This window comes from Myotis nattereri (assembly GCF_964212035.1).
Source record: "Myotis nattereri genome assembly, chromosome: 3".
Classification (NCBI taxonomy): domain Eukaryota; kingdom Metazoa; phylum Chordata; class Mammalia; order Chiroptera; family Vespertilionidae; genus Myotis; species Myotis nattereri.
This window is the reverse complement of record NC_138077.1, coordinates 190,896,837-190,920,384: the sequence shown is the minus strand read 5'-3', so window position 1 is coordinate 190,920,384 and position 23,548 is coordinate 190,896,837. Positions and strand designations below refer to the sequence as shown.

At 42.6% G+C, this 23,548-nt stretch overlaps 1 protein-coding gene across 1 annotated transcript; it reads left to right on the top strand.

Annotated features, from left to right (window-relative positions):
• Positions 1 to 10,130: 10,130 nt before the first annotated feature.
• Positions 10,131 to 23,075, top strand: AKIRIN1 (akirin 1). Its single transcript, XM_081085885.1, has 5 exons — positions 10,131 to 10,486; positions 17,352 to 17,492; positions 19,424 to 19,558; positions 20,891 to 20,962; positions 21,556 to 23,075. Exons 1-5 carry the CDS (start codon positions 10,270 to 10,272, stop codon positions 21,564 to 21,566), a joined length of 576 nt encoding a protein of 191 aa, XP_080942011.1. The 5' UTR covers positions 10,131 to 10,269; the 3' UTR covers positions 21,567 to 23,075.
• Positions 23,076 to 23,548: the final 473 nt, after the last annotated feature.

Genomic DNA, 23,548 nt, shown 5'->3' with positions numbered 1-23,548 from the left:
CCCCAGTATGGGGGGTGCAGGAGGCAGCCGATCAATGATTCTCTTTCATCATTGATGTTTCTATCTCCTTCTCCCTTCCTCTCTGAAATCAATAAAAATATATATATATTTTAAATATATTTTATTAATTTTTTACGGAGAGGAAGGGAGAGAGATAGAGAGTCAGAAACACCGATGTGAGAGAAACATCGATCAGCTGCTTCCTGCACACTTCCCACTGGGGATGTGCCCACAACCAAGGTACATGCCCTTGACCGGAATCAAACCTGGGACCTTTCAGTCCTCAGGCCGACGCTCTATCCACTGAGCCAAACCGGTTTCGGCTATTTTTTTAAAATAGTAACTTTGTGTTCTCTCCATTGCATACCCCCCTTCCATCCCCCCAATTTTAAAATTATTTAAATGGTTTCATTAAGTCAAGTACTTCTTTCTTTTCTGAGTTTGCTGTCTTGGTCTACTTTATACCGAGGTTGTACATATGGTCTTCTACATTTTCTTTCATTTTAAAAAATAGATACAAAAGAAAAATAGATGCTTTCATTTTTAAATGTTTTTCTCTTTAAATGATGTAAACATATTCAAATTTTACTGAAACTTTTTGAGCATCTGAGGTTTACACAGATACTTTGCAAGGAAAGTGCCTTTTTTTTCTTCTCAGCTGTATTGAGGTATGATTGACAAATAAAAATTGTATTTATTTAGGTTGTACAACATGATTTTTAATGAATACAGTGTGATAATTTAATATATGTACACATTATGAAATGAGTATCACAATCAAGTTAATTAACAAATTAACACACCCATTAATTTTAGTAACCTTTGTGTGTGTGTGTGTGTGTGTGTGTGCTAAGAACACTTAAGATATACTCTCTTAGCAAATTTCAGTTATATAATACAGTATCATTAACTAAAATCACCAAGTTGTAGCCCACCTAGTGTGGCTCAATGATTGAGCATCGACCTATGAACAGAAGGTCACTGTTCGATTCCCAGTCAGGACATGGTGAGGGGCATGTGGAAGTCAACCATTCAATGATTCTCTCTCATCATTGATGTTTCTATCCCTTTCTTCCTCTCCCTTCCTCTCTGAAATCAATGAAAATATATTAATTAATGAATAAATAAAATCACCATGTTGTATGTTAGATTCCCTCATCTAGCTTCTAAGATTTTTATTTTTAGCATCTACTGATATGATCTTCAGGCTTTTCTTTGATTTGTGGAGTTTATGAATTATACTGATACATTTCATGAGAGTCTAATCACCCTCCTATGTTTGAAATAACCCAATTTGGTCACAGTGTGTTACTCTTGGGTGCTGAATTCCATTTGCTAATATTTTATTTGGAATTTTTGTCTCTCTCTTTATTAACAAAGATGGCCCATAGTTTCTTTTTATAACTATCTTTATTAAAGATTGTTTTTAAAGTTATGTCAGCTTTATAAAATGCATTAAAGAGCTTTCCAAATTTTGTTTGAACTAGCAGATCAAATAACAATGGACTTGTGTGTTCTTTAAAGGTTAGAGGGATCTTAGTTGCAAAACAATAAGGTTCTGATCCTTTTAGTAAATGGTGGATCTCTAATCACCTCCCAAATCTCTTTTATTGTATTGTGTGATTTTTTTTTGCTACATTATAGTTTTCCTTTTATTTTTTGATTAACTGTATATTTATAATCTAACTAAAAATTCCCCATTTCTGCTAACTTTTTAAATGCATTGCCATCAAGTTGCAGGTAGTATCTTATCTAATAAAAGAGAAACATGGTAATTGGCATACGACCGCTACCCTTCCCATTGGCTAATCAGGGCAATATGCAAATTAACTGCCAGCCAAGATGGCGGCCGGCAGCCAGGCAGCTTGAAACTAACATGAGGCTTGCTTGCTTCAGTGACGGAGGAAACCAATGTTCCCCACCTGCCTTGCCAGCATCTGAGCCTGCAGTTTGAAACATTGTAACAAATATAGAAGCTTAACAAAACCCCAGAAACCTGCTTTCAGCAAGCTGGGATCTCAGAGCTGGAGTTATACATTGTTTCGATTACAGAACTTCAGCAGCAGAGGCCTCAGAGCTGGAGCCAGAGCTAAAGCTGGCCCAGAATAAAAAAAAAGAAAAAAAAGAGCAGTTGGGAGCTTCGGCCCCCAGCCCCTCACCCAGACTGGCCAGGCACCCCGGGAGCAGTCCTAAGCTAGCAGGTCGTTATCTCCCGAGGGGTCCCAGACTGCGAGAGGGCACAGGCCAGGCTGAGGGACCCCCCCATCCCCTCGAGTGCACAAACTTTTGTGCACCGGGCTTCTAGTCCTATATAATACTAGAGGCCCATTGCACGAAGAGATTCGTGCAATAGGCCTTCCTTCCCCTGGCTGCCGGCACCGGTTTTCCTCCGGCACCCGGGACCACAGTGGAGAAGCCAAGCTTCTTCAGTCTTCAGTCTTCAGTCTTCACTCCTGCGGGAGCTTTCAGTCTTTGCTCCATGCCTGTGTATGCAAATTAACCTCCATCTTTGTTGGGTTAATTTGCATAGTCACTCTGATTGGCTGGTGAGCGTAGCGGAGTGACTTCAATTTGCATGTTTCTCTTTTATTAGTGTAGCTAAAGCTAATATGCAAATTGATCCAATGGCGGAATGATCGGTTGCTATTATGCACCCTGACCACTAGGGGGCAGATGCTCGATGCAGGAGCTGCCCCCTGGTGGTCAGTGTGCTCCCACAGGGGGAGTGCTGCTCAGTCAAAAGCTGGGCTCACGGCTGATGAGTGCAGCAGCAGTGGCAGGAGTCTCTCCTGCCTCTGCTGCAGCACTAAGGATGTCTGACTGAAAGCTTAGGCCTGTTCCCCCTGGGCCTACACCGTCAGTCAGACATCCCCCGAGGGCTCCCAGACTGCGGGAGGGCACAGGCCAAGCTGAGGGAACCCTCCCCCGAGTGCATGCATTTTGTGCCCTGGGCCTCTAGTTTTCTTATAATTTTTATCACTTCTGTATCTATGATTGTCGTTTTTCTCATTCCTACTCTTAAATATTTTGTCTTTTTCTTTATTATCCTTTTTAAAAAGCTTTCAGCCCTGGCCACTGTGGCTCAGTTGGTTGGAGCATCATCCTGTGCACCAAAAAGTGGCAGGTTCAATTCCAGGTCAGGGCACATGCCTGGGTTTTAGGCTCAAACCCCGGTAGGGGCATGCAGGGCAGCCAATTGATGTATCATTCTCACACATTGATGTTTTTCTCTCTCCCTCTCCCTTCCTCTCTCTCTAAAATTCAATTTAAAAATCTTTCTTTTTTAAAAGTTTTCAGATTTATTAAGCATTTTCACTATTTTTTTTGTGTTCTAGTTTATTTTCAGCTTTATCTTTATTAATCTCTTCCTATTCTTTTATTTACTTATTCTTTTTCTAATTTCTTAAGGTGAGTTTTAATTTTATGGGTTTTTTGTTGTTGCTGTTGTTGTTGTTGTTTTTAGTATTTCAGTTTCAATAATGAAGGCACCAAGGCTATCAAATTTCCTGTGACTGTAGTTTCTGCTGTATTCTATAGTGCTTTTTTAAAATATATTTTTATTATTTCAGAGAGAAGGGAGAAGAAGAGAGAGATAGACATCAATGATGAGAATCATTGGTCAGCTGCCTCCTTACACCCCCTGCTGGGGACTGAGACTGCAGCCCAGGCATGTGCCCTGACCGGAAATGGAACCTGGGACCTCCTGGTTTCATAGGTTGATGCTCAACTGCAGAGCCACACCAGCAGACTCAATAATCATTTTTTTTTACCTCTTATATTATACAGTTTCAGATAAATTTGAATATCCTAATGTATATTTCCATGTAGTCTATCAGTATCATATGAATATCCAATTGGTATTGATAGACTGGAAATTTTATTATATTATATATTTTTAATATATTATATGTGTGTATACAACTGATATTTCCTTTGTAATTATATGTATTTTATCTTATACACTTAAAATATCCAGAGAAGGGGCTTACAGCACACACACAAAAAGACTAAGAATTCTTACTTTAGGTAATCCCAGCTGCCTATACAACTTCAATTACCATTTCTACACCAATCACTCTCCTAATTTTTTTTCCCCAATCCAGACTTCTCCTGAATTCCAGGCTTACATATTTACAGACACACACACACACACACACACACACACACACCATTTGAGAATCCCAAGTGATACTTTAAAGCAGCAGTCCTCAACCTGTGGGTCGCGACCCCTTTGGCGGTCGAACGATCCTTTCACAGGGGTCGCCTAAGACCATCCTGCATATCAGATATTTACATTACGATTCATCACAGTAGCAACATTACAGTTATGAAGTAGCAACGAAAATGATTTTATGGTTGGGTCACAACATGAGGAACTGTATTTAAAGGGCAGAAGGTTGAGAACCACTGCAAAGGAGCCTGCAACTCAATATGTTCAAAACTGTGCTCTGATATTCCTCCCTCGTCCGGCCCTTGTCTGATGAAAACTTTCTCAGAAATGGCTCTAAGAAAGCCAGAAGCCTCAGAGTCATATCTGAGTCTTTCATTTCTCTCACCCCCATACCTAACCCTCACAGACATCTGTTATTTCATCTTCTAAACTTTGCTGTTGTGAGTTCACTTCCCTCCATAGCTTGAAGATCTTTGGTGACTTTACCTGTTTTAGTGGAATGGGAGGGGCAGAAATCAGACCAGTGTGATTGATAGTGATAGATTCTCCCTTCCCCCAACTGGTGGGCGGGGTATGATGTAACCTGCAGCCCAGAAATACCTGAGTGACTAACCAGGTACCTTATATGGACTATACTTATGTGGACCACCAATCCACACCTGCCAAATACCCTAAGCCTTTGTCCTTTATGGACAATGCAGTAAGCCACCAATCGGTGTGCGCCGAGTACACTAAGCCCCCCCACTTCCCATTCCGCCCCTCAAAAGACATGCCCACCCCTGCATGTGCTGCTGTCCTCCCCTTGCGAGGCAGCCCGGCAGGTGCTTCTCCTCTAATAAAGCCTGTAGTCCTGGTTTTTTGCCCTCTGTCTGATTTTTCAGATAGGTAATGGGAGGTAGGCAAAAGGAGATAGCAAATATTGACAACTCTTTTGGAAACTTTGGGCAAAGAATCCTGGAAGATTTTGGAAGATGATATCCCTCTTTCCTTTCATACCCAGGCCCATCTTTAGTTCATCAATGTCTCTGGGCCAAACAACTGCTATCACCATAAATAGACAGAACTTCAGACCTATTGCTGAGCTTTCATAGGGTGAACTATCATAAAAACACCCACCAGTGGTGATGTGAAAGAATCTGTGTGTGCTAGGAGGTAGGAGGTTTCTTGTCATATTATAAAACTCATGCTACAAGACACGCACCTGGACAGATACAATAACCGCTTTGCTGATCCCCACCCACCCCTGCTCACCTCCAACCTGTTCTCTATTCAGCAGCCAGGAATCTTTTCAAATGTAAATCTGATCATATTTAAGCTCTTTTGTTTCCACCTTAACTCTTGGAGTAGCTTCCCACTGCTCTGAAGATAAAGGTAAAAAAATCTCTTCCCACCGAAACTGGTTTGGCTCAGTGGATAGAGCGTCGGCCTGCGGACTGAAAGGTCCCAGGTTCGATTCCGGTCAGGGGCATGTACCTGGGTTGCAGGCACATCCCCAGTAGGAGATGTGCAGGAGGCAGCTGATCGATGTTTCTCTCTCATCGATGTTTCTAACTCTCTATCTCTCTCCCTTCCTCTCTGTAAAAAATCAATAAAATATATTAAAAAAAAAATCTCTTGCCAGCCTACAGGGTATTAAGTGCTCAGGCTCCTGCCTTCCTCACCAGTTTTTTTCTTCTGTGACTCTACATTCGTGCTCTGTAACACAGCCACTTTATTTATTTATTTTTTAAAATATATTTTTATTGATTTCAGAGAAGAAGGGAGAGGGAGAGAGAGATGGAAACATCAATGATGAAAATCATTGATCAGCTGCCTGCGCACCCCTACTGGGGATCAAGCCCACAACCCAGGCGTGTGCCCTTGACCAGAATTGAACCCAGGACCCTTCAGTCCTCAGGCCGATGCTCTATCCACTGAGCCACAGCAGCCAGGGAACATAGCCACTTTAGATGTCTTTTGATTCTTCAAACACACTATGGTTTCTTCTATCACTGACTTTTGTTCTCACCCTCTATTTGCTTCGTTAGCTCCCAGCTCAAGTCTTCATTACTCTCTGAGTCAGGTTAAGACAACCACTGTAATACCCTGTCTTTTCCCCTTCAGAGTACTTGTCATAGTTTGCAGTTGGATAGTTGTTACGATTACTTGATAAATGTCTGTCATCTCTAACAGATTGGAAGCCCTAGGAGGGCAAGAACTATGTCTCTTTTCATACCGTAGTATCCTCAACCGTGAAAGTATGCCTGGCACATGAAAGGTACTTAGCAATGTGTGTATGTGTACGCATGTGTGTGACTGGTCAAGTGTCTGGATATACAAAGTAAAGCAGACCTGGCCTGTGGTGACTTCATAAGGAGACACCACAGTGAGTGGCCCTCAAAGCAGCCCAGCTGCTTCCCTCAAGGGCATCTCTCTGGCTGGGCGGCTGTCAACTGCAACTTATACCAGGATATGCCACCTACTTGCTTGGTTTCCGAATCCTCTGAGTCCACCCTCATTCAGCAACGTGGACCATCAGCTTTCAGGGATAGAGAGAACAATCTTGAAAATAATTACTCGGAGTACCATGTATTCATTTGACCAATGTTTCTTCTGTGCCTAACCCTACTGCACTCAAACACGGTATGGAGGATGGGGAAACATAAGTGAATGAAGCCTTGATATTATTTTCAAGGAATTTCTGGTTTTGAAGAACAGCCAGATTTATAAAGAAATTATAACTTCCTGTTTTAAAACACTAAAATTACAAGGCATGCTCAGACTTTTAAAGGCTCACAGAGAAGAGCATGACTATCAAAGCACTTAGCAAAACCCTAGCTACAAGTGCTATTTAGAATGATGATCCAGGGGCCATACTTTGAAAACTTTCTAACTCCCCTGGCCAGTGTTGCTCAATGGTTGAGCATCAACCCACCAACCAGGAGGTCACAGTTCGATTCTGGTCAGTCCCAGCACATGCCAGGGTTGCAGGCTCAATCCTCAGTGGGGGGTGTGCAGGAGGCAGCTGATCAATTATTCTCATCATTGATGTTTCTATCTCTCTGTCTCTCTCCCCCTCTTCCTTCCTCTCTGAAATCAATGAAAGCATATTTAAAAAATTAAAAATGAAAACCTCCTAAGCTCTAACTTTGAACCAGTTTGACTACAAAAAAGCAATCTCTCAGACCACATTAGACAAACCCCTTTAAAAAAAAAAAAACCACCACTAGATTGCTTTTTATGTCCTTGGATTTTATTAAACACTAGAAGCCCGGTGCACAGTAATTTGTGCACTGGCAGTGGGGGGGGGGGGGGCCCTCAGCCCAACCTGTGCCCTCTCACAGTCTGGGACCCCTCGGGAGAAAACCACCTGCTGGCTTAGGCCCGCTCCCCTGGTGGCAGAGGGCAGGCCGAATCCCACGGTGTCTGCCCCATCTCCCCCGGTCGCAGATGGCAGGCCCGTATCCGCACTGGAAAGGGTGGCCAGTAAGATCGTACTGCCGCCCACTCCACCCACCCTGCCCCACACACACAGGCCTGGGATCGCCCTGCCTCCCGCCCTGGGCCACACACAGCAGGCCTGGACCCCAGGATGGGGCGGGTGGAAGCTGGGGATCTCGCTGCCACCCACCCCGCCCGCCCTGCCCTGCTCCGCCCGCCCCGCCCCACACACAACAGGCGAGGATATCTCACTGGGGCAGGCGGCGGCTGGGGATTGCACTACCACCTGCCCCACCTGCCCCCCTCAGGGCGCTGCCGCCTGCCCCGCCCTGCATATGGCAGGCCAGGATCTCCTGCTGGGGGGCCAGCGGCTGGGGATCGCCAGCCCCAGGAGGGGCGGCGCAGGGGGATCTGCCTGCAGTATGCAAATTAGCCGCCATCTTTGTTGGTGGTTAATTTGCATTCATGCTGATTAGCCAATGGAGGCGTAGCAAAGGTACGGTCAATTACCGTGTTTGTCTATTATTAGATAGGATAACAAGAAATATCCATATGAATTTTGCTTTTGCATATGTTGTTCAAATCTTGATTGCTTTATAACATCATTCATTGATTCCTAATAAAGTCACAAGAGAAATTACCTTTAGAAGTTAGTGCTACAGAAAAAAAATCTATGGTCTGTCTCCTCTGATAAACTGATTCCTTTCAGATGACAAGATCTATTCAACATGTACAGTGTTTTCATTCTTACCCTGCAGCCAGGAACTGAGAACTAAATTTCAAATTTAGTCACAGTAATTTTTTTAAAGAAAAACATTTCTTTTTTTTAAATATATTTTTATGGATTTCAGAGAGGAAGGGAGAGGGAGAGAGAAAAAGAGGAACATCAATGATGAGAGAGAGAATCATTGATTGGCTGCCTCCTGCACGCCCCCTACTGGGGTTGGATCCTGCAACCCAGGCATGTGCTCTGAGTGGAATCTAACACATGACCCTTCAGTCCACAGGTGGATGCTCTATTCAGCTAGGGCTGTCACAGTCATTTTTAAATTATTAGGATAATTTTGATCTTTTTAAAAAAATATATTTTATTGATTTTTTACGGAGAGGAGGGGGGAGGGATAGAGAGTTAGAAACATCGATGAGAGAGAAACATCCATCAGCTGCCTCCTGCACACTCCCCCGCTGGGGATGTGCCCGCAACCAAGGTACATGCCCTTGACCGGAATCAAACCTGGGACCCTTCAGTCCACAGTCCGACGCTCTATCCACTGAGCCAAACCAATTAGGGCTGATCTTTTTCTTTGGACCTAATGTTCCATTTCGAGTTTTCTAGACTAGCGTTACCCTTCTTTGTGTCCTTATGGAAAGGAGATAGGATAAAATAAATGTAACATCTAATATGCACAGTCATTTTAGAATTATTTCTGCTATTTGTCAAACACAAATGCAAAAAAGAAATTTACCTATGTTTGATCCTTATGAAATTTGGATTAACTGGGGAGGACTCAGAGAAAAGCAACAGAAAGGGACAAAAAATGGGACTGAGGTAGCATGTTCATATTCTCCAACTCAAATACAGGGGCATATTGATCAGACATATGACCTATTGGAGGAGAGTATCTAAAATTTAGATTGTTCTGGAAAATCCCAGAGATATGTCGAAGCAGACAGATCCCGGGGTCGTTGTCATTATTTAACATATATGAGTTTAACATATATAAAAACGTTTCAACCTTTTTTGTATCACAGATCCCTTGGACCTGCTCCCTAGTAATATACAAGCGCACCGTTTCCGAAAGTGGAACCTTCCTGGTATCCATTTATTATTCCAGAATATCAAAAGCACTTTTCCGCGGGCCCTGCTGTCAAGAATTCAGAGACCTGAGCTGGCAAATCAGCTACCCGCTGAAGTTTTTAACAGACACCATTCTTAAACGGCTTAAACTAGTTTTGGTTGTTTTCTGTTTGTCTTTGACCATTTTGAGTAACAGACCTCTCTGAGGAGCTGATGAAAGTATGGGTCAACTACCCGAAAATACACACAGACACAAAATTGTGCAGTTTCGTGGGATTGGTGGACTTCCTGAAGTCCATCCTCAGACCTCGGGTTCTGTTTAAACTGACACTTCCTGGAATCAGGGGAATGCCCTTGAGGACTTTTAAAAATCACCCTCTCCTTTTATCGCGGGGCAAGGACTAGATTGGAGGTTACGGGACCCCTAGACGCCGACCCCGACGCCTCTCCACACACCCCTCCGAGCCGGCCGATCCGCTCCCCCTCCCCCAGGCCCGTGCGCGCAGGTGCGAAACCCTAAAGGGCCACCCGGGAGCGGCGGCGAGGGAGGGGGTGGGCGTTGGAACCCAGGGAGGGGCGGAGGCGGGGGCCTTCCCTTCGTTGCCTGGCGACCAAGTTCTCCGCCCAGGCCGTTCCATTTGCTCGGTAGGGGGCGCCGGCGGCGGACCGTGGCTGACCTCCCAGAGCGGCCCTCTTCCGGCGTCCCACCCCCGGCCTGGCGGTGGGCACGCCCGTGACGTCACAGGAGGCGGGGCCGGCGCCGCTGCCGGGTGCTGGAGGCGCCATTGGAGCCGGCTTGGCTCGGGAGCTCCGCTGAGCAGGCGGAGGTTGGGCCGCAGTCACCGCCGCGTCCGCTCCTGGTCCCTGGCCCGTCAGCGGCATGGCGTGCGGGGCGACGTTGAAGCGGCCCATGGAGTTCGAGGCGGCGCTGCTGAGCCCGGTTTCCCCGAAGCGGCGGCGCTGCGCCCCGCTGCCCGGCTCCACTCCGGGCCTCAGGCCCCCGGACGCCGAGCCGCCGCCGCTTCAGATGCAGACCCCACCGCCGACTCCTCAGCAGCCCGGCCCGCCCGGCAACGAGCGGCGCCTTCCGACTCCGGGTGAGCGGCGCTGCGGGCTTGGCAGGAAGCCAGGCCCTGGCACCGGGAGGGGGCTGCGGGGGGAGGGTGATGGGCGCTAGGCTGATTGACCCCCGGACCCCTTCTCCGTCCTGGGAAAAGGGAACTGGGGTGCCGCTGGGCCTGCGCGCTTCCGGGGATGGGAGACATCCGGGAGGGGCGGTGGGGCCACAGAGCCCGTTTTCTGTTTTCCTGGAGCTGGAGAGCCTGGAAGGGTGGGCAGCCAGGGGGAGACGGGCACATCCCTGGCTGCTCCGGGCCCTCGCCGGGCCCCAGCCCCTCCTGCCTCCGCCGCCTGGGCCTGCACGGAGCCGCCTGGAGGTCCAGTGGGCCCTGGAACCTGGGATTCTACTCACGAACCCGGCCTTGAGGGAGGGGGCCCGAGTGCGTGCTGGTCCGCGCTGCGCGGTAGCTCGTCGGGAGACGTGATTTCCAGGCGTCTGGAGGGACCGGCGGCCCCGCGGAAGTTAGGGAATCCGATCTCAACCCGACTACTTCTAAGGGAATGGACATGCTCTTTATTGTATGGCTATTGTACCATATATGGCGTGACCCCGGTCGGTCCTTGGCTAGTATTTGAGAATCCTCAAATATACAGAGATATGCAGAGGCTCCAGGAGGAGGAATTCCGCTCTCCTTAGCAGAGAGAGTCGCCTTCAGTAAGGCCATTGGCCACGTGAAGGGGAGAGCTGATGCGACCATCAAGTAAAAATTAATTTTAAAAAAATGTAACCATTGTGTGGGAGGTGAGGGGGAAAATGCACCAGAATTAATGTTCAGCAGTTTAAAGGGCGCCCGGAAATGGGGGGAGTCTCCGAACTGAACTTTGGCAAGTCGTTCCTTTGTGTGCTTTCTGTTTTTCAAGCATAAGCAAAACCTTGGAATTGCCCTGAAATCATTCTTTCTTCACCCGCTTTCAGTTAGCAGTGAATGTCGGCTCTATGCCTCCTTTGCACTTCCACCCTGCAGGTTCCAGGCCCGCGTCCTCTCTCACCAGCCTGCCTGCGGTCGCCCGGCCGCCCTGGACGGCCTGTCCTTACTCATGTTCGCCTCCTTTTTATGCTGGCATTCAAAGGATTTGCCAGCTACAACCGTCTCTTCCCTGGTCAGTCTTCCACACGTTTTCCACCAAACCAGGCCTCTGCTCTTTTCCCCCCAGGCCCACCTGGCAGTGTCTGTATTCTTGCCTTCCATCATGATGCTTTCCCCTGCTCTTTGCTAATCCAAATGCACTAATTTTTTTAAGTCTCCGTCCATTACCTGACTAACCCTGCCCCATGAGGAACTCTGTTCGACTTTAAATTCCCAGACCACTTATGTTGCACTGAAGAAGAATGTTTGCAGAAGTTTTTGTAAAAAGTCCTTCAAAGGCTGAGGGTGACTTTTTTTTTTTTTTTTGTCCACTGCTCCTACAGCTACAAATAGAACTTCAATAAAATAGAATTAATAGTTGCTCCATCTGTCTTGCTGAATATTATGTAAATGTTTTATTTCTCCCAATTCTACTCTGTAGACTAATTTTATTGTAGTTCACATTACACTAAATGCATAATAAGTTATTGCTGAATGTATTTGGGAGCCTAAAAATTTGCAGAGTGCTATAATGGGATCACTACTTTTTTAAACTTAAAATTTAATCTTCCCATACAGATCATGCAAACTAGCGTCTTGGTCATTTTATTGTAAAATGTTCTGCTTAAAATATTCATTTGAAACACAATGACAATAGTGTGGTAAAGGCCTGGGATGGGCAGTGGGTGTGGGCTAGAAGGGATCAATGGGGGAAAAAGGGAACATCTGTAATACTTTCAACAATAAAACGAAGTTGGTTTTTTTTCTAATTAAGTCTTTATTATTCAGATTATTACAGTTGTTCCTCTTTTTTCCCCCCATAGCTCCCTTCCACCCTGTTCTCACCCCACCCTCTGCCCTTACCCTTCCCCCACTGTCCTCATCCATAAGTGTACGATTTTTGTCCAGTCTCTTCCGGCACCCCCCACACCCTCCCCCCCCCCCCAGAATTGTCAGTCCACTCCCTTTCTATGCCCCTTATTCTATTATATTCACCAGTTTATTCTGTTCATCAGATTATTTATTCACTTGATTTTTAGATTCACTTGTTGATAGATGTGGATTTGTTGTTCATAATTTGTATCTTTACCTTTTCCTTCTTCCTCTTCTTAAAGGATACCTTTCAGCATTTCATGTAATACTGGTTTGGTGGTGATGAACTCCTTTAGCTTTTTCTTATCTGTGAAGCTCTTTATCTGACCTTCAATTCTGAATGATAGCTTTGCTGGATAAAGTAATCTTGGTTGTAGGTTCTTGGCATTCATCACTTTGAATATTTATTGCCACTCCCTTTTGGCCTGCAAAGTTTCTGTTGAGAAATCAGCTGACAGTCGTATGGGTACTCCCTTGTAGGTAACTGACTGTTTTTCTCTTGCTGCTTTTAAGATTCTCTCTTTGTCTTTTGCCCTTGGCATTTTAATTATGATGTGTCTTGGTGTGGTCCTCTTTGGATTCCTTTTGTTTGGGGTTCTCTGCGCTTCCTGGACTTGTAAATCTATTTCTTTGACCAGGTAGGGGAAGTTTTCTGTCATTATTTCTTCAAATAGGTTTTCAATATCTTGCTCTCTTCTCTTCTCTGGCACCCCCATAATTCGGATGTTGGTACGCTTGAAGTTGTTCCAGAGGCTCTTTACACTATCTTTTTTTTTTTTTTTACACTATCTTGATATTTTTGGATTCTTTTTTCTTTTTGTTTTTCTGGTTAGGTGTTTTTTTGCTTCTTCGTATTTCAAATCTTTGACTTGATTCTTGTGATCCTCTAGTCTGCTGCTGTTGGAACTCTGTATAATATTCTTTATTTCAGTCAGTGTATGCTTAATTTCTAGTTGGTCCTTTTTCATAACCTCGAGGGACTCACTAGATATCTTGAGGGTCTCACTAAATTATCAGCAGTTTCTAGAAAATTCTTGAAAAACCTTAAAAGTGTGGTTTTGAACTCTATATCCAGTAGTTTGCTTTCCTCCATTTCTTTCATTTGTGACCTGTTTCTTTGTTTCCACATTTTTTATGCTTCCCTGTGTTGATAGAGTGGCTTTGTGTCCTAGGTGTCCTATAGAGCCCAATGGCTCAGCCTCCCCAATTACCTGAGGTGGACACTCTTGGTGCACCCCTTTGTGGGCTGTGTGCACAGTCTTGTTGTAGTTAAGCCTTGATTGTTGTAGGTATCACTGGGAGGAATTGACCTCCAGCCAATTGGCTGAGAGAATCAGCTGTGCCTGCAGTGGGAGAACTTCTGTGTTGGAGACACTCTTCTGGGGCAAGACTTGCTTCATTGGGATTTGGTGCTCACCGAGTCTGCCACCTGATTGCATCCCCTATGGACCTGAGGAGTTGTAATCTGGGTGATCCCACTCTGACCACTGGGTACACTGGCTATAGGATTTCTAAGGAGGTGTTAATTTAGCCTCTGCCTGAGGCTACCCAGCAGGAGCTATGGAGAGATCTGCAGATTCCTCTTCTTTGTTTGGGGTCTGGAGGTGCCCAGATGAGGCCCAATGCAAGCTGCTGTGGGGCCTTGGGCCTTCTTTTGGAAGTTCTGGTTTTCTCTGACCCAGCTGCAGTTTGTTAGGTAATTTTCAGATTTCAAAGGGTCAGCCTTTGATATGCAAAAGCCTCTGAGCACAGCTTGGGTGGGGTGGGTCTCAGGGGATCAACAGGGCGGAGCAAACAGCTATGGCTGATCCTCAGTCCTACCCTAAGAGGCCCTGCATCTCAGTGTCCAGGTAATCGCTGCAAGCACCTCTGAGAGAAAGCTGCGCTTGAGTTCCGCCCGATGCGAGACAGTCCAGTTTCTCCCGTATGAGTCTGGGTCCCCAGAGACTCACCCAGAACTGGAGTTCAGAGCATTCGGGAGCTTGAGACTACCTCCCTATTGAAAAAGACAACCGCATCCTCAGTTACCAACCCTTTCCATGTGCGCCTCTGTACCTCTGCACTTCCACACCTCCTCTGAGTCTTGGTATGCTTTTTCTTTCCTTCTAGTTGTAGCATTTCCACTCAGCCAGCCTTCCTGTGGTTCTGGATGATGTCCGTTTTGTCTTTTAGTTGTATTTTTGAAGTGGTTGTGCGAGGCAGCAATTTCCGGTATTTACCTATGCTGCCATCTTGATTTCTCTCCAAGCAAAGTTTTAAAAAATAAAGTATTCATTTGTAAAGATTGATCAATTATGTTTCTTAATGAATATTAGAATAGGGTTCTGTTAAGAAAGAAACAAAGTATGAATGATTTATTAGTGCTTTGGCTTACATGAAAGATACCCTCTGGGTTAAAAAATATGGGGGAGGAAATATTAGTTGCTATACAAGTAGAAAGAATCAAGTCAATTAATAGAAAAGTACATTTAAAAATCAATGTCTCCACTCTGTAACATCCTAGTCATTATCTCAAAGGTTGTGCAATTCTCTCAGAAATGTTTTACTTCAGAAAAGGATATGTCACAGTACTTTTTGTGGTAAAAGCCTATAAAATTAAATATTTGAGTGAGGTGGATAGATGGAGGTATGGAGAGGGGTTGTTGAACTCGAAGATATTTGTAAACATGGAATGAGTAGATGAAAAGCATTAATTGATCATGAATTGGGGGCAGGAATAACTTCCAAATGAGGTAGCATTTTAGCTGGGTCTTAAATGTTGGAAGGGGAGAAACAGCCCCATTTCAAGCAAAGCAAAATTGCTTGAGCAAAGGCCAGGAAACCCACAAATGAAGAAAAGGATAGTTTAATTCAACCGGGTTGTAGTGGGAGATGGAACTGGCAAAAAAAAATGGACTTAGTCTGATAAAACGTAGAAGCACAGTCTCAAATAATGAGAGGCAAAGATTAAAATTATCCACTGTTAAAAAAGAAATTTGCTGCCTGGCTGGTATGGCTAGTTTGAAGGGCAACCTATGAACCAGAAGGTCCTGGTTCAATTACCAGTCAGGGCCACATGCCTGGGATTGTGGGCTCCATCCCCAGTATGGGGCGTGCAAGAAGCTGCCTATCAATGAAAATCTCACATCATTGATATTTCTCTCTCCTTTTCCCTTCCTCTCTTAAATCAATAAAAATATATTTAAAAAAAAGAAATTTGCAGTTTTCTTTCTTTTTAAAAAAATATGTTTTTATTGATTTTTAGAGAGAGAGGAAGGGTGTGGAGAGAGAGAGAAACATTGATTGGCTGCCTCTTGCATAACCCCTGCTCAGGATCAAGCCCTCTTCCAGGGCATGTGCCTTGACCTAGAATTAAACCAGGGACCTTTCAGTGCATGGGACAATGCTCAACCAACGTTCACCCAGAGCAGGCCAGAGCAGAAAGTTGCATTTTTCTTTTTCTTTTTTTCTTTTTTTTTTTTAAGATGCCTTTGCCTGTTACATGTGGCCTTCTTGGGAAGAAAATCACATCTGCTTCCTTATTTTTCTCCTGTGTGTATCATGTTTAGATTCTTGGACTTGCTAGTCCTTCTGCCATCCTCAAAATTGTATCTTTCCATTTGTTCACTTTGCCATGCAGGAGGCAGTGAAAGGTTTATCAAAGATCTTCTGTTCTCATGAGCCTTGTCCTCATACATTTTCTTTCTTGTTTCAAGTCTTTTCAATTACTTACAACCTTGTACTGCATCTGGCACATGTGTGCTTGGAGAATATATTTTAAAGATGAAGCAAAGACTTCATAAATTGAGAGATCTAACACATGAACTTCACAGCATTCTTAAAGGAAAGCTTTGCTGAATACTGCATTTTTCCAGTGTTTAGGCTGAGTGTTTAGTTATGTGTGGAGCTACTTTGAATTTGTCAGTTCCTGGGCTTGTACCATCATTTGTTATGGCATTATTAATATCTTCGATTTTTCATTCTCACAACTTTATTGGGCAGACATTTAGCATTTATATTGAAGAACTGGGCTAAAGATCTTGAATGACTTCCCAAGGTCATAGTCACACATCTAGGAAGAAGCAAATTGAATTGTTAACACTTCCCCCTCCTATTAAAAAATAATAACATACCTAGAGAAAGGTATACATTAGAATAATGTGAATTGGGGTGGGTAATATAATTTTCTGGGCTTTAGGAGCCTTTATTATCTGAAAAGTGAATATACATTCTACCACAAAGACAAACAAACAAAAAAACTTGCAAACCACATCCTTCCAGATTCTGTGTTGTCTCTAGGAATATACTTCAAGGTGGTTAGTATTTGTGTGCCCTGGACTCCTTTTAATAGTGTTCGTTTTTTTATCACCTTGACTCAGAATAGTAACCTGAATCCTACCAAATATTGCCTCTTATAAAATCAAAAAATTCTCTTTCAAGTCCTGTTCATGAATTCCAAGCAATAAATTTCAGAGCTTCCTCTAGCTATGAATATAATGGTTTCTGCTTTCCTCTTCTCTAAAGATCTTGAGTCCAAACAGGACAAGAGCCTTGGGTGGTAAGAGACTCACCACTAGTGCCCTGACTTGTGAAATTGTGCAACTTAAGGAAGATAAAAAATAGTTCCCTATTAGGTGAAAGATTTTTTTTTCCTTGGAAGTTGTAGTTAATGCTACAGCAAACAGTAACTCTGTTCTTCATTGTCACTGGAAACAAGCAAAGAGAACTGTCTGAGTGGCATATGCCAAAATAATAGCTATTCTACATATTGTTGAAATAGTGATAATAAGAGGGCACGCTTTGGGGGTTATAGGAGGAATGGTTTATTCAGTATAAATATTTTTCTTGTTAATATTTATTACATGGGGAGAAGGATAAGAAGTGACTCAAGTGAATGTTCATGTGTGTTTCTTTTTTTATTTAGAGCAAATTTTTCAGAACATAAGACAAGAATATAGTCGTTACCAGAGGTGGAGACAATTAGAAGTTGTTCTTAATCAGAATGAAGCTTGTACTTCAGAAAGTCAGCCTCACTCCTCAGCACTCACAGCGCCTAATTCTCCAGGTAAGTATACTTTAATTTGCACAGCCCATTTAAGAGTTTGTAAATGGTACTTAAAATGATGGGGACCGCTCAATGGGTAAGTGGTGTTACTTGGGAGTAGTAGAAATGTTTTGAAACTAGATAGAGATGGTGGTTGTACAACCTTGTGACTATGCTAAATTGTTCACTTTATGTCATTTTCACCGCAAATAATTTTTTTAAAAATATATTTTTTTGATATTTTTACAGAGAGGAAGGGAGAGGGATAGAAACATCGATGAGAGACTAGTATCAATCAGCTGCCTCCTGCACGCCCCCTACTGGGGATGCACCCGCAACCAAGGTACATGCCCTTGACCGTAATCGAACCTGGGACCTTTCAGTCTGCAGGCTGACGTTCTATTCACTGAGCCAAACCGGTCAGGGCACCGCAAATACTTTTTTAAAAATTCTCTTATGCTGAACCGTTTTGGCTCAGTGGATAGAGCGTCGGCCTGCAGACTAAAAAGTCCCAGGTTCGATTACGGTCAAGGGCATGTACCTTGGTTGCGGGTGCCCAGTAGGGGGCGTGCAGGAGGCAGCTGATGGATCTTTCTCATTGATGTTTCTAACCCTCTATCCTTCTCCCTTCCTCTCTGTAAAGAAACCAATAAAATATATTTTAAAAAATTCTTTTATAACCCAGAGATTTTGGCTCTGAGCCCCTTTTCTAATTGCTCTTGCACATACATAAGTGGTAGACCTTTCAATGGTTATAGCTAACGAGTCTCAATTTTAGTAATACAATTTTGTTTTTTTGTTAGTCCTGATTTTTAGAGAGAGTGGAAAGGGGAATGGAAAGACAGAGAGAAACATCGATGTGAGAGAGACACATTGATTGTCTCCTGCATGCACCCCAACCAGGGTCAGGGATCAGGCTGTAGCCGGTATATGCCCTTGACTGGAATCAAACCTGAGATCCTTCAGTCTATGGGCTCACACTATCCACTGAGCCAAACTGGTTGGAGCTAATTTTGAAGTAATAGAATATGTTATGGGTAGAGAAACAAGTACAGATAATAACTGGCTAGACATTTTGGTCAAGTTTCATTTGTAGAGAAAAAAAAATTGGTTTCAGCAAAAAAAATTTATTTGTTTCAGGCTGTTGAATATTTTTATAGACTAAAGGCCAAAGAAACAAATTCCAGGCTAAGCCTTGAAAAACAACTCAGAACTGGACTACCAATGGAACTGCTTTAAAAAAATCATGATTAGGAAGTCAATTTCCATGTTTTTTGGCTTTCCAGTGGATATTTTGGTTCCTAACTACTATGTTATAAACATTTCACTCTTCTTGGCCCAGATTCAAAAGGGATCAAGGATGAGATATATAGTGGTTGTCTCATTCATATTTCAATGACTTTGCTAATAATTTTTTATATTGAGCAAGTCATTTGCTCTCCATAAGTGTCAAACTTTTTTTCTTATCAAAATCACCCATGGAACTTAAAAGATTCTGAAGCCCTACCCCAGAAGTAGTTCCACCGATAATTATGATGCACCACCTTGGTTAAACATAGGTCTAGTGATCTCCAAGGATCTGGGTAGCTCTCATGCAGTCAATCTACTTTTCCTAATCTAGATTAGAGGCTTTATATCAGCTTTAAACTTTTTTTCTTATTCTTGACCAAGAAAGCATTGAGTGGGCCCTGGTTGTTATGGCATCAGAACTATTTTTTTGTGTGCAGATGAGCTAGCATACTTGGATACATGTTGTTTCTCTTCTCATTTTACCTTTGTCCTTGCTTTGTAAACAAATGTCAGAAACTGAGAATTTTGTGGAAATATTCCATGTAAATTAGTGAAAATATCATTTTTATAAACAATTTTTATATCCTAGGACTGTTTGCATGAAGTTATTAATTCTCAACTTTAGAACTAGAATTTGTAAACTAGATTTGTCTTTTGGCTAGGTTCCTCCTGGATGAAGAAGGACCAGCCCACCTTTACTCTCCGACAAGTTGGAATAATATGTGAGCGTCTCTTAAAAGACTACGAAGATAAAATTCGGGAGGAGTATGAGCAAATCCTCAATACCAAACTAGAAGGTAGGCTGAGGTAGTGGCTATGCCATTGTTAATAAAGTTCAGTAAAGATTAACCCCAATTAAGTAAATAACTTAGGAGGACATCCTGCAAGAAGACTTAATGAATTGTGATTATTAAGTTATTCCTTTTGGTGATTGTACATGTTTCATTTATATATTATATGGAAGGACTTTTTATTTACATTTCTGAAAAAGGGATAAGCCAAGCTTTTCTGAGAATTTTTCATATGAACAAACGCATTGAGTAGACTGTTTGGGCTGGCTGGCTTGTGAACTGGTGGTTGGGATAGTGCTAACCATCAATAGATGATTGGGAGGTGTGGAGTAGAGTTAACATAATCAGACTTCCTGGTGAGAGTCACTTAGATTATGTGGGAAGTCAGGCTTCCTGTGATTTGGAGGTACATTAGAATAAAGTTTGGAAAGCACCACTTAGGCAAGAATAAAAGGAGTGATTAATGGTGGCAACAAGTTAGAGCTTTTTCTGAAAGGCAGGGATCTGACTCAGTACCTGTTAAGTGAAAGAGGAGGGTGTTGTGATCAGAGAGATTTTAGGCAACAACTTCTTCCTTTAACTGTATAAGAAGAAACTCTTGTATATCATTCTCCTCTCCTACCACCACCCCAAAATTGTTCAGACCAGCTGTCTCTAAAGCACTTCTGTAGCACAAACTATAATTAGGTAGAATGGAATTTTCTCCTAGCTTTTAGCCATCCCACCTTTTCACTCAATGTGTATGATGAAATTTAGAGCCATGGTAGAGTACAGCAAAGGGCTTCAAGCTTCATGTTTTATAAGAGATATCCTAAAATTTGCTGGCGTAGTAGTGAGCATGTCTGTCTGTCTTAAGAAGCCATTAGTAGAGGATAGAGTTACAGCAGGGACAAGATTATTAGGAAAGTGTTATGCTATAGGTCAGTGATGGCGAACCTATGACATGCGTGTCAGAGGTGACACGCGAACTCATTTTTTTGGTTGATTTTTCTGTTAAATAGCATTTAAATATATAATATAAATCTTTGTTTTACTATGATTCCAAATATCAAAAAATTTCTATATGTGACATGGCACCAGAGTTAAGTTAGGGTTTTTCAAAATGCTGACACACCGAGCTCAAAAGGTTCGCCATCACTGTTATAGGTGATAGTGGTTAAATCTAGGAGCCAGGGATTTGGGTCTGGCATCTAAGAGGAAGTAACAAATCTCAAGAGTGACTGTTGTAAGAGGTCCTGGGAATAAACAAACAGGGAAGCTAGATGTGATCCTGACACTTGATTCTTGAAAACTGGGGAGAGTTTCCGGGAATAGTATATACTGTCTTTCCCCTCACAGAACAATATGAATCTTTTGTGAAATTCACACACGACCAGATTATGCGACGATACGGGACAAGGCCCACCAGCTGTAAGTATTGCCAAGTTTCTTTGAATTACCCAACTTCCAAGAGCAAAATTTTAAAACTGAGTACTTTGTCTCCTGATAGCAAAAAGCCCTTGTGAAGTAAAATAATAGCTAGCACTTAAAGAATATTTACATGCCTAGCACCATGCCAAACCCTATGAGGGAAGAACTATTATTGTTAGCTCCATTATACTAGTAACAGTAGCACTTAAAGAAGTTAATTTGTCCAAGTTTATGTAGCTAGTGGTTCAGCCAAGATTGAAACCTAGGTAGTCTACCTGACTTTTCCCCAGAAAGGTAGTTTCAATTGTTAATTTATGAAAGTTGATTTCTTAGACTAACTTGTCAAGAGTGTGGTCAGAATTTCTTACTTCTAAACATCTTGCAACTACTAGGTACTCAAAACATAAATTATAATAACTATATATCCACTGAACCTGACTCAGATTTCTTAAATTCTTCAGGATTTAGGACCTTTTAAGTGGTGATTCATATTCTCCATGCAGCTTATCACATTTACCATTGGTTGTTATTTAAAAAGCACACTATATTTTTTAATACTGTTACACGTTTTTGTTTTTATTCCTAATTTATAGATGTGTCCTGAAGCTTTCTTGCATATCTGGGTACCAGGTTTGACCTCAAGAGATGGCTGCTGTGCACTTTTTGCAACTGGTTTGATATCACATTTCAGCTCCAACTTTGCATCCTGAGAACACTTAAAGGTTTCTGCAGGTCCATTTTATACAACTTGAAAGACCTTAAAACTTTCTGGTTGCCACAAGCATATCTTTCTTTTATGCTCATCCAATAAACAGCTGTGCCCTACTGTGATAGATTTTCGAAGCAAAATACCTGGAGCAGCAGTTTAGCAAAATATGCCCTCAGTGGCACTCAACAAATGGAGTTTCCCCAAGCACAGTTCTGTAAGAAGTGTGTGTGAGAGTGTATGTATATGTATGTATGTGTATTTTTAAGTTATTATTTGTATTGTGCAAATTTTTTTGATCTTGGGGATTCTGGCTGTGAATTTGATGCACGACAATTATGGTTAAAAACATTTGCTTGATCTACAGAAGATCATTAATGTTTTGTGACCATGTAAGTTGTAACAGTGGGTTGTTTTATGTGTAGGTATTGTTAAATACAGGGACTGTTTTCAGGCACAGAATATGAATCATACATTAGGACGGACATCAGATGTGATTATGATGACATAGCAAAGGTCTGTGGTCCTAGGTCTGTAAATGCGTGGTGAGGAATTAAAATAAACTGGAGACGGGCCATTTGACACATGGAATCTGCCTAGCTGTTTTGGAATGATACTTTGACTCCAAGCCTTAAAATACCCATGTGGAGTCTGTGCTCACCTCATTCACACACAGAGCTCCCTGGACACTGAACCTCTAAACAGAAAAAGTCTCCCCCAGAGCAGGAGCATCAGGGTTTTCTCGGGAGCATCGACCAGGTGAGCATGGGCTGGGGCTGGGCCAGGCCCCGGCAGCACTGCTACTTGGGAGGAGCCACTTCACCTTTGTATCAGTTATTGCATACAGATTTGGATCCTTTGGTCAGGTTCTCCCAAATTCTTTTAAGAGGTGTCCAAGTTCAACTGCTTGAGCTTTGTTTTGGCAACCCCCTGCCCAAAGTTGCTTACAGACTGTTCTTCACCTTGTTTTCAAGGCTGTGGAACAGAAAGTAGCCTCTGTTTTGAGGAGGTGGAAGTTAAGTATACATTTATTTTTTACTGTGACTTGTTCAGGACCACATTTTACAAATGCCTTGTTTTGTTTATTATCGTTTCTGGAAAGGAAAGTTCTATTAAAATTGTTTTAGTTTGAATATAGAATAGTTTTCTTAATTACAGTTTATTTTGAAAAATCTGAGTGTAATTAAAATGTATGCCAATACCTTCCAAAGTAAGGTAATAGTCAGACAGTTCTGATCAGATGGCTTAATTTCTGGAATATTCACATTGGAAGATTCCTTATTAATGAATGTCTTTGACTTAAATCTAACCAAAAACTGCAACGTTATTCTTTGTACATTTTCATTATATAGTGTTAACAAGCTTAGTTGCAAACAAATAAAATACTTAAGCTATTTGTTTACCTTGCCTTCTTAATACTGTGATGATGTTTATTAAAATAATTTACATGAGGCTGCTATAACCACTTCCTCAGTTTAACATTACATTTAAGAGTTACAGACTTTTTTTTAAGCCCAACAGTGATCTTTTGATAATTAAAGAATTATTTTACTTCATATTTGAAGGGCAGTTTGTTTCATCTTTTTTTCCAGGGTAGTCACTTGTTCCTGAAAGAGGAACATAATAGTGGCAGTAATGGGAGTGGCCTTACAGTGGGATAGCCACCCCAAAACAAGGGGAGGGCAGCTGTGGGGGCCATCAGCAGTCCTGAAGGATGGATCAGGAACAGGGAAACTGCCTCACTTAAGTCTTCTTGTTACAGAATCAGTGTGATGTGCTCACTCAGTATTGTGAGTGTCAGCCCCATTCTTACTGAATAGCTTCTGGCTGGGAAATAGAGTTAAGTTTCGGTAAGGAAAATGACATGCTATTGTATTATG

Coding starts and splice junctions, on each gene's coding strand:
- AKIRIN1 (XM_081085885.1), top strand. CDS start 10,270: ATGGCGTGCGGGGCGACGTTGAAGCGGCCCATGGAGTTCGAGGCGGCG. Junction 10,487..17,351: donor GCGGCGCCTTCCGACTCCGG/GTGAGCGGCGCT, acceptor TTTTTTATTTAG/AGCAAATTTTTCAGAACATA. Junction 19,559..20,890: donor CCTCAATACCAAACTAGAAG/GTAGGCTGAGGT, acceptor TTCCCCTCACAG/AACAATATGAATCTTTTGTG.